Raw genomic sequence first — 12,139 nt, 5'->3', positions numbered from 1 at the left:
GTCTTACGATCATCCTCTAATTCAAGCTTCTCTCTCGCGCCATTTCACCATACCTAGGCGGAGAAAAGTCCTGATATAACAGTTGCAGCTTTATGTCGAAGGTTTCTCTCAGAGAACGTGCGAGAGCCGAGAATTAACATATCTGCTACATGTGGACCTCGTAGATAATTTATATTGCGGTCTCTGATGTTATGCCTGAAATTAATCATATTATCCTACATTAATCATTGAGTCATAGATTTAGTTCCTGGCTATTTTAAACAGGAGACAGCCAAGTACCGTGGAATATTTTTTTGAGCCGAGAGCTCGAAGGCTTTGTGATTTTGATGCACTACGAAGGAATCCTCTACTTCATTGGGAGTTTGTCCCAATGGGTGATTGATGAAAACTTGATTGCCGTTGAGCTTTTCAATCAGCGTTAGCTTTTGCTGGGAAGGTATTGCTGAAGTGCTATGTTGGGAAAAGTCGTCTATAACATATTTGTAGAAAATAAGCTGTTAGCAACGTAATAAACAATGCCTTTCTAAAATATATTCAAATTCCTATTTTTATTGCCATCGATTATGAAGCAAAGTAAAAAAAAAACGTTGACAACTAATTATCATTCGAAAATTCTTAACATTTAATCAATAATTTAATGAAGCAACGTTTGTGCGATAAATCTCATAACCATTATTTCTACTGAAATAAGTAATAATTTACCTTTAAAAAATATATTTGTTCATAATCAATTGTTATATGTTTTTCATTTAGACAATTGTGAATGCCAGCATCGCAAACGTAGAAGCGTATTTCATATACGATGGAATCCAGCGGAAAAAATTGTAACGGAAAGTCATGAGAAGCCAGCAGTGAACTGTTCTAAGCTGTCACCACACCCCCGCCTCAAACTGTCGAAAAATACCAAACTTACCTTTAATCCAAAGTTATTTCTCTGTCATGACAAGCATTTAGAAAATTGTCAAAACAAAACTGCAAATTTTCGTCAACACGTAATTCACATATTTGAGAAATCATTAGTTCACTCACCTAATGAGAGTAATTTTTATAACGTCAATTTCAAGCCTGTGTTCGCCAATAGCTTTGAAGAGCAATATTATCCCTCATCTTGTCTCGTTATGGATGCCGGCGTAAAAGTACTTCGACGAAAGGATCCACCATTTCGCAAGGGAATTGGAAAACTCTTTCCGAAACAAAATTTATTTCGCAAAACAAAAGATATAGAAACTTGTGCGATAGTTTCAAGTGCTGGTTCAATTTCCGGTTCAAAATTGGGAAGATTTATAGGTAAATATTACAAACATATGAACTTTTATATGTCTTTTACAGGTAAATAAAAACACCAGGGTTCGTATTTACACACACACGTCAGCCCATTTGTATATTTTTGCGCTCATGTACATGAGCAGTGCGCTATATGGAAAAAAGTTTAGCACACAGCTCGTGTATGCGTTGACTCAAATAAAGTACATGCACATGTGTGTGCTTTGTACGTGTATAAAAAATTCATGTATGTACATACCCATGTGCTGTGTAAAAAATTAAATTTGTGTAATGTGAGCATTTTTCTTTCAAAAAAACACACGATTTTTATCTGCCATTTGGATTTATAAACAAATATGCAGGCACATATCAAAAAAATATCATATCAAATTATTTTTTTCAAAATGCGTCAGAAAAATTCCATTTTTTTCAATCAAGTATGTACATATGTATGTATACATACATGTATATTATATAAATTTGTATCCAGCCACCTACCCTCCCTGGATGTGAGACTCTAGGAAAAAAAGGAAACTCCATACATTTTCAACTGAGCTGCATGCATTTAGCGTCGCCTCAGCCCATTGTAGCATTAATAATCTTGTGGTATTCTCATCTTTAAGGTATTCGGAATTAGAATTTCCCTCGAATACGTCAGGCGGCCCTAAGCTGTGACTGAAAAACTGCACTGTAGTTAAACTGGAGTTTAAATTTGACTACAGTTTAAGCAAACTTAGTTCATGCTTAATTGAACCAACTGCTTAAAAATCTGTCCAAGGATAGTAACATTTAATAATAGCAAATAGTTTATGAAGCAGGCCGAGGGTCGAGTAGACACAATTTTCACGCGTGAGTTCCGTGATTAGCTTTTCGACGCACAAGCTTTGAGTGTTTCTTAACTCTTAACTTAAAGTATGTTCTGAGTAAATATAACTAGAGCTATGCTTGCCGTGGGTCACGAAATTATCTATTTGGCTTTGTTCTTTGGATCAGGAGACGGATACTAACTTAAGAATTGAAAATGTTGGTAAGATGAGGGTACTCATTTTTGATCTCGGTGACACGTTTATTTCGGCGACACATTTGTTCATAGCCGTACACGAGAGCATTTTGTAGGCTGAAGAACCATGCAGCAGCCTTACCTTTCGGGAAATCAAAGTTCCAAAAAGTGTGCTATGACGGTTCACACGCCCACGATGGGTTAAAATTGCTGTCAATTATTTCCTATTACAATGTATTTGTGCCTGGAGCCTGTCTCTAGAATGATTCTAATCCTTACCTGCATACGTTCCATGCTAATAGCGCTTTTATATGCCAAAGGTGTATTTAAATATATAATCTCTCATAATTTTTATTTTTTTGTTTGTTTCTTTTATAAATTTTGTTTATTTATTAAACCAAATTTTCTCTTTTGGTACATATGTGTTTACGCACCTACTTTTGCACAAATATGTATGTATATGTGGTAATTAGGGTCCAATTAATTACACACGAATTTAATTTTAAGTCTTTATTATAACTAAAATATTTACTAAATTTAACAAAATTTATTATTTATTTATTTGCGAAAACAATGTTAAGCGATCACCTCGTGTGCGTAGACTAAAATTTTAGAATTTATGACTTGCCAAATTAGGTGAGTGCATGAGAGACTCAACAAGAGAGCCAAACCGGTTATGTGGTTGACAACGCATGTCTCCCCTTCTTGGAAAAATTATCTTCTGTTGCGGTGAAACACAGTTTTCTACAAAAGAAGAAAATAAAACATATTAAGTAGCAAAACGTAAGCATTTTACGTTTGTAGCTGGTTTAGTTTCTGCTGCTTGAGAGGCGACGACTGATTGTGTTTATTGGACATTCAGATCGTCGGTGAGGAAGTACACCGGTTTAAGACGATCAACCGAATGGGTGTATTTTTGCTTCTAACATTTCTAATGAAGTATTTTTCTCGCTTTTCAATTACGGGGTACGGTCCATCATAAGGCGTAGCAAATGATTGTCGAATGTGGTCGTGCCTGACAAAAACATGCGAAGTGCTGGCTAGATCTTTGAAAACGAATATGTTTTTGTGACTGTGTTTGGATGTCTGTGCTGGAGTTAGCGAGTGAAAGTAATGCCTGAGTGATGCTAATAATTCGTGTGCTGATAAATTCGTATTTGATGGATGCAAAAATTCACCTAGCAAGCGAATGGGCTCACCGAACACTAACTCGGCTGACGTCGCACCGATATCTTCTTTCCAAGCGGCTCTGAGTCCGGGAAGCACTACGGGTAACGCGTCGTACCAGTCTTGTCCATGACATAATAAAGCGGATTTTAAGTGCCTGTGGACACGTTCGACCAAGCCATTTGATTGTGGATGGTATGGTGTTGTTTTCAAATGCTTACTGCCCAGAATCCTATTAATTTTCAGCGGCACGCCAAACAACGAAATCCAACTATTCACTAGACTGCGCGCTACTGTTTGCGCTGTACCGCTTTCGACTGCGATGGGGGAAACGTGTAAATCTGTATACGATTGTTAAGCATTGTGTGAATCCACGCGAAACTGGTAAAGTAACCAAATCTATATGAACATGTTCGAATCTTTGCGTTGGTAATTCAAAATTTGAAATAGGAGACGACGTATGGAGTTACTTTATTGGCTTGACATTTTAGACAGCATTTGGTCCAGCGAGCAATATCTGCATTCATCGATGGCCACACGTACCGTGAAGCAACTAATTTTCGGGACGCGAGTTGGCCTGGGTGAGAAAGAAAGTGTAGCGCATTGAAAATTTTTAAGCGTAATACTTCGGGGACATATGGACGCACTGCACCTGACGAAACGTCACAGTAAAGTTTGATTCTGCTGTCGTTAAAATGAAGTTGGCGTAAATGAAGCGACGATGTTGAGTTGAGCAGAATATTTTGCAGCTCGGTGTCTGCTAGCTGTTCATTTAGTAAATCTGTTGTTGTTACAGCAGTTGAGATTTCATCGACACGCGATAGTGTGTCAGCAACAATATTCTCAGTGCCTGACACATGGCGAAAATCGGTCGTAAACTGGCTTATAAAATCCAATCTCCTAAACTGCAACGGGGATGCGCGGTCGGGGTGCTGCTGGAAAGCGTGTATGAGCGGTTTGTGGCCAGTATATATAACGCCGTGTCGGGTCTCGAAAATATATTTGAAATGCTGTATTGCTTCATAAACAACATGCAGTTCATGGTTGTAGGTAAACTTTTTTGGGCGGAAGAAGAGAGTTTCTTGCTGAGAAATGCTAGAGGTTCCCAATCGTTGTTGAAGTACCGCTCCAATGCCATTTTCGGAGGCATCCGTAAAGATTGCCCATTCAGCGTTAACGTATGGGTGTGCCAGCAGCGTTGAATTTACAAGAGCTTGTTTGCAGTCATTGAAACTTTTTTCCAGCTCCGGTGTCCATTCAAATGTATGGGAACTTTTTACGTTAGGACCTTCGAGTATCTTGTTTAGGCGACCTAACAGTTGAGCTGCGTTTTTAATAAATTTACGGTAGAAATTAATCGTACCTAGAAATCCACGAAGGTTTTTGATTTTTGATGGTTTTGGAAATATAGTAATCGCAGAAACCCTTTTACTGGGAGGTGATAATCCACGGGCAGATACCAAGTGTCCCAAGAATGGGACTTCGTCTTTACCAAAAATCAACTTAGCTAGGTTAATAACAAGTCCTGCATTTTGCAGGCGCTGAAACAATAATTCAAGGTGTGTCATGTGCTGCTGTTGATTGTCTGATGCCACCAGTACATCGTCAATGTAAACGAAAACAAATTCCAAATCTCTCGTTACCTCGTCCATGAAACGTTGGAACGTTTGCGCAGCATTGCGCAATCCAAACGTTATGAACGGGGGCTCGAAGAGGCCGAAGGGTGTGATAATCGCCGTCTTACCAATGTCTTCAGGTGCCACTGGAATCTGGTTAAACGCGCGTACCAAATCGATAGTAGAAAACACTCTCTTACCATGCAGGTTCGCTGCGAAATCCTCGAGGTAGCGAACTGGATATTTATCTGGAATGGTACGGTCATTAAGACGCCTATGGTCTCCACAAAGACGCCACTCACCAGACTTTTTGGGCACTAAATGTAATGGTGACGACCACGGGCTGTCACTTCTCCTGGCTAAATCTAGTTTAATTAACTTTTCGAACTCTTGCCTGGTGTGTTAAGTTTATCAGGGGCCAAGCGCCTGGCTTTGCTGGAGACTGGTGGTCCATTAACTGTTTTAGTGTGGTGTTCAGTGGTAAATTCGCTAGTACGTTGGACACCGGCTGGTTAAACAACAGCTTGAAATTTCTGAAAAATTATGTTATAGACTGGATCTACATCGGGGTTGAGGGCTTTAATTGAAGCGACGTCATGCTTGAAAATTTTTCCAGATGTTGAAATTCCGGTGAGACCGTCAGTTAAGCTCTTTCTCTTAAGATCAACTAACAAGCCGAAATGGCTCAGTAGATCAGCACCGATGATAGGACGGGTGACATCAGCAATGACGAAACGCCATGGGAGATCTCTACGTAGTCCCAGATTTAATATCAACATTTTAGTACCGTAGGTGTTAATTGGAGTGCCATTGGAGGCGAATAAATGTATGAAAGTGGAACAAGTTGTTTGCTTTGAATACGGCATGGATAAACGGAAATGTCGGAGCCAGTATCGATGAGAAATTTATCCCCCGTTGCCTGATCTGTGACAAATAAGCGGCAGGAGTTGAACGAAAGAGAGTCGTTACCCACCTTTAGCGACTCTCCCGAGAGTTTTCCTGAAAATTGCAACCTGGTAGGCATTTACGAGCGTTCGATTGAAATTTGGTATGATACCAACAAATGCCTGTTTGATTGCACATCTTTTTCGTCGAAGATTTACTTCTTGCACGGCCCGATCGGAGGGAGGGAGTTTGTGATCGAGGTCTAGATTTTCTTGACTGTAAGTTTGAAACAGAGGTTGTTAACGACGCGACTTGTTTAATGAGAGCAGCGATATCTTCGCGCAAATCAGGTGGTCGCTATACGGCGGAGCAGTCTTGGGGATGATAAACTTCATGAAGTTTGTCTGCATAATCTGCAAGTTCTGTTATGCCAACATTTTTATGCATTACAAGGCACACACGAGTTTCTTGAGGAAGGTGAGAAAGCCAACGCGTAAATATCGGGTACAAGTGCTTTTAAATGGCGTAAGTGTTGCGATGCCGTTCGATCACCTATACTTTCCTTGTCCAAAAGTTGGAGTAATTTGGCCTCCTTGGACTTGGAGAATCGCGAAATCAGCGTGCTTTTTAGCTGCTGGTACGGACTAGTGCCTGGTGGGTTAATAATCAGGTCCTCTACTTCCGCTACAGAACGTGTATCGATAAGTGGAATCGTTTGATAAAATTTTTCTTGTTCTGTCTCGATACCATGATTAACGAATTGAGCCTCGAGTTGAGCAAACCAAAGAGAGGGTTTCTCGCTGCTAAATGGAGGCGCCTTAACGTTACGAGTAGCAGTGTTCATTATCTTCTCGACGTTTGGTTTCTGTAATGGATTATCAATAGGCATAACCAGAGATGCACCTTAACGTTAAGCTAATCGTTTATCAAAAAATTTCCACCGTTTCCGTTGAAACACTTCGAAATATTATCGATAAAGAAATTATCAAGATAAATTGTATCTCGTTTTTAACCGAAACGAAAAGCTTTCGTTAACGTTAAAAACGTTAACAAAAACGTGATACTTTATGTTTGAATTGTTCTGGCAATGCTATAGCCATGGTAAAGCCGTAAGGTGGTAACAGCGAGCGGACATACACACACAAACTCCATGTAATTTGTTTGTGTAATTCGTTGGTGGTAATGTCAAAAATACTCAGAGAAATGTTCGTACTGTCAAAATTTATGAGAAAAGTTGCCATCAGCTTGGCTAGTGCTTTCACCTTTAATGACTCCGCCATCAATCAGCTTTGCCAGCATAGTTTGAAATAATAATCAACATAAACGATTTGATTTCGTTTGGTTATGGCAGAAAACGAAGCAAAATCATTTCGTTAATTTGACGTTCTTAACGTTAATAAACGAAACGAAATGCCTTTGTTTCGTTTATTAACGTTAATTATCGTAACGAAATGATATCGGTTCGTTGGTTAAGCATGCCTGGGCATAACAAACGAAACACTTGAGTCTCAAGTCGCAATTATACCAACACAACGTGCTAACCAATAATGTATTTTTTAGTTCACTTATGACTGGCGATCATTGAGTGTTTTTTACCAGAGAAGCGATTAGTTGCGCTAGTAATTTGTCGAGTTACTAAAACGACCGCTCAAAGTTGTTTTTATACTCAGTTGAGCAGAGCTCACAGAGTATATTAAGTTTGATTGGATAACGGTTGGTTGTACATATATAAAGGAATCGAGATAGATATAGACTTCCATATATCAAAATAATCAGGATCGAAAAAAAATTTGATTGAGCCATGTCCGTCCGTCCGTCCGTCCGTTAACACGATAACTTGAGTAAATTTTGAGGTATCTTGATGAAATTTGGTATGTAGATTCCTGGGCACTCATCTCAGATCGCTATTTAAAATGAACGATATCGGACTATAACCACGCCCACTTTTTCGATATCGAAAATTTCGAAAAACCGAAAAAATGCGATAATTCATTGTCAAAGGCGGTTGAAGCGATGAAACTTGGCAGATGGGTTGACGTTATGACGCAGAATAGAAAATTAGTAAGATTTTGGACAACGGGCGTGGCACCGCCCACTTTTACAAGAAGGTAATTTAAAAGTTTTGCAAGCTGTAATTTGGCAGTCGTTGAAGATATCATGATGAAATTTGGCAGGAACGCTACTACTATCACTATGTATGTGCTAGATAAAAATTTGCAAAATTGGATGAAGAACACGCCCACTTTTTTAAAAAAAATTTTTTTAAATTCAAATTTTAACAAAAAATTTAATATCTTTACTGCATATAAGTAAATTAAGTCAAAATTCAACTCCTGTAATGATATGATGCAACAAAATACAAAAATAAAAGAAAATTTCAAAATGGGCGTGGCTCCGCCCATTTTCATTTAGTTTGTCTAGACTACTTTTAATGCCATAAGTCGAACAAAAATTTACCAATCCTTCTCAAATTTGGTAGGGACATAGATTACATGACGGTAACTGTTCTCTGTGAAAATGGGCGAAATCGGTGGAAGCCACGCCCAGTTTTTATACACAGTCCACCGTCTGACCTTCCGCTCGGCCATTAACACAATAACTTGAGCAAAAACTGATATATCTTTACTATACTTAGCCCACCTACTTATCTGAACTCACGTTATCTTGGTATAAAAAATGGCCGAAATCCGACCATAACCACGCCCACTTTATCGATATCGAAAATTACGAAAAATGAAAAAAATGCCATAATTCTATACCAAATACGAAAAAAGGGATGAAACATGGTAACTGGATTGGTTTGTTGACGCAAAATATAACTTTGGAAAAAACTTTGTAAAATGGGTGTGACACCTACCATATTAAGTAGAAGAAAATGAAAAAGTTCTACAAGGCGAAATCAACAGCCCTTGGAATCTTGGCAGGAATACTGTTAGTGGTATTGCATATATAAATAAATTAGCAGTACCCGACAGATGATTTTCTGGATCACCTGGTCCACATTTTGGTCGATATCGCGAGAACACCTTCACATATACATCTAAGGGCCACTCGCTTTTAAAACCCTCATTAATACCTTTAATTTGATATCCATATCGTACAAACACATTCTAGAGTCACCCCTGGCCCACCCTAATGGCGATATCTCGAAAAGGCGTCCACCAATTGACCTAATGCCCACTCCCTCTTAAAATGCTCAGTAACACCTTTCGTTTGATACCCATATCGTACAAACATTCTAGAGTCTCCTCTGGCCCACCCTAATGGCGATATCTCGAAAAGGCGTCCACCTATAGACCTAATGTCCACTCCCTCTTAAAATGCTCAGTAACACCTTTCGTTTGACACCCATATCGTACAAACATTCTAGAGTCACCCCTGGCCCACCCTATTGGCGATGTCTCGAAAAGGCCTCCACCTATAGACCTAATGCCCACTCCCTCTTAAAATGCTCAGTAACACATTTCGTTTGATACCCATATCGTACAAACATTCTAGAGTCACCCCTGGCCCACCCTAATGGCGATATCTCGAAAAGGCGTCCACCTATAGACCTAATGCCCACTCCCTCTTAAAATGCTCAGTAACACCTTTCGTTTGATATCCATATCGTACAAACATTCTAGAGTCACCCTTGGTCCACCTTTATGGCGATATCTCGAAAAGGCGTCCACCTATAGAACTAAGGATTACTCCCTTTTAAAATACTCATTACCACCTTTCATTTGATACCCATATCGTACAAACACATTCTAGAGTCACCCTGGCCCACCCTAATGGCGATATCTCGAAAAGGCGTCCACCTATAGACCTAATGCCCACTCCCTCTTAAAATGCTCAGTAACACCTTTCGTTTGATACCCATATCGTACAAACATTCTAGAGTCACCCCTGGCCCACCCTAATGGCGATATCTCGAAAAGGCGTCCACCTATAGACCTAATGCCCACTCCCTCTTAAAATGCTCAGTAACACCTTTCGTTTGATACCCATATCGTACAAACATTCTAGAGTCACCCTTGGTCCACCTTTATGGCGATATCTCGAAAAGGCGTCCACCTATAGAACTAAGGATTACTCCCTTTTAAAATACTCATTACCATCTTTCATTTGATACCCATATCATACAAACACATTCTAGAGTCACCCCTGGCCCACCCTAATGGCGACATTTCGAAAAGGCGTCCACCTATAGACCTATTGCCCACTCCCTCTTAAAATGCTCAGTAACACTTTTCGTTTGATACCCATATCGTACAAACATTCTAGAGTCACCCCTGGCCCACCCTAATGGCAATATCTCGAAACGGCGTCCACCTATAGACCTATTGCCCACTCCCTCTTAAAATGCTCAGTAACACTTTTCGTTTGATACCCATATCGTACAAACATTCTAGAGTCACCCCTGGTCCACCTTTATGGCGATATCTCGAAACGGCGTCCACCTATGGAACTAAGGATCACTCCTTTTCAAAATACTCATTACCACCTTTCATTTGATACCCATATCGTACAAACACATTCTAGAGTCACCCCTGGTCCACCTTAATGGCGATATCTCGAAAAGGCGTCCACCGATAGACCTAAGGCCCACTCCCTCTTAAAATGCTCAGTAACACCTTTCATTTGATACCCATATCGTACAAACAAATTATAGAGTTAGCCCTGGTCCACCTTTATGGCGATATCCCTAAATGGCGTCCATCCATAGAACTATGGCCTACTCTCTCTTAAAATACTCTTTAATACCTTCCATTTGATACACATGTCATACAACCACATTCCAGGGTTACCCTAGGTTCATTTTCCTACATGGTGATTTTCCTTATTTTGTCTCCATAGCTCTCAACTGAGTATGTAATGTTCGGTTACACCCGAACTTAGCCTTCCTTACTTGTTTTTTTTAATTTTTTTTTTGCAGGTAGGTATCAACCGCTATTCTATGACAATGAAATGACCTTAGAAAACCGAAATTGAAAAAAATTGTCAGCATTAGAATTGCATAAAATGTTCAAACCGTGTGTGAAATTATATATGCACGAAATTTAGTTTTCTGAATATTTTGCCAAGAAACACGCCACAATTAAATGTTTTATGGACGCGTTGGTTGGTGAAAACTTGATTCGCTGCATGTATGAATTAACACGCCGATATTCTTTCTTTTCAGTTTTTTTATAAAGACGTATTTAAACGCGATTCGGACGAAAAAAAATTACGTCGGGGTCACCAATGTGGTAATTAGGGTCCAAATAATTACACACGAATTTAATTTTAAGTCTTTATTATAACTAATATATTTACTAAATGTAACAAAATTTATTATTTATTAATTTGCGAGAACAATGTTAAGCGGTCAGCTCGTGTGCGTAGACTAAAATTTTAGAATTTATGACTTGCCAAATAAGGTGAGTGCATGAGAGACTCAACAAGAGAGCCAAACCGGTTATGTTGTTGCATGGCGGAACGATACAAGGTGGCAGCATGGTGACATACCTACAAACATAAATAAAAATTCCATGTACTTTGTTTTTGTAAATTCGATGGACAAATGTCAAAATCGTACTACGCCGGAAGTTGATGTATCATATCAAATAAAAAAAGTTTATAGTCAGCTGTCCCATGCTGCCACCTTGTATCGTTCCGCCATGTGTTGTTGACACCACATATACATACGTCAACAAGGGAGATTTTAATATCATTTTACGTGTTTGTTTTAGACACACATGACATTGTGATGCGATTTAATCATGCACCCACGCAAGGATACGAAGTAGACGTTGGGAGTAAGACAACAATTCGAGTCTTAAACTCTCAGGTATAAATATTCTAATTAATCATTTTGACGTTAACTTTATGTTATGCGTATATTAACGCATGTGACAAATCAATTTACTTGAATTACAGGTCGTTACCAAAACTCATTTTAATTTCACTCACGCACCACTCTTTCAAAACATCACTATTGCCGCATGGGATTCTGGGAAGTATAATAGTTCACTGAGTGACTGGCTAACAACAGCAGACTATGACTTATTTACAAATTATGAAATATATAGGCGTAATTATCCAAAATCCCGAGCATTCCTAGTCGATCCACATTCTGTGTGGCGTCTTTGGCAAAGTTTACAAACATTTATTGGAAATCGTCCCATACGCAAGAATCCACCCAGCTCTGGTTTCATTGGTAAGATATACATATGCAAAAAAT

General features: G+C 39.1%; 1 protein-coding gene across 5 annotated transcripts in view; it reads left to right on the top strand.

The window, feature by feature from the left end:
* SiaT (Sialyltransferase) overlaps nt 1–12,139 on the top strand; it is a 92,279-nt gene that overhangs the window by 48,063 nt on the left and 32,077 nt on the right. For 4 of the 5 annotated variants that reach the window (XM_067773253.1, XM_067773251.1, XM_067773250.1 and 1 more), the window contains exons 3-5: nt 754–1,287; nt 11,649–11,746; nt 11,836–12,115. In XM_067773253.1, coding sequence (XP_067629354.1) covers nt 754–1,287; nt 11,649–11,746; nt 11,836–12,115 — 912 coding nt within the window. The remainder of the gene's footprint in view (nt 1–753; nt 1,288–11,648; nt 11,747–11,835; nt 12,116–12,139) is intronic. The other variant, XM_067773254.1, reaches the window with a different exon arrangement.

Source organism: Eurosta solidaginis, chromosome 3 (genome assembly GCF_040869045.1).
Source record: "Eurosta solidaginis isolate ZX-2024a chromosome 3, ASM4086904v1, whole genome shotgun sequence".
In the NCBI taxonomy this organism is placed as follows: domain Eukaryota; kingdom Metazoa; phylum Arthropoda; class Insecta; order Diptera; family Tephritidae; genus Eurosta; species Eurosta solidaginis.
This window is presented reverse-complemented; position numbering and strand designations above follow the sequence as displayed.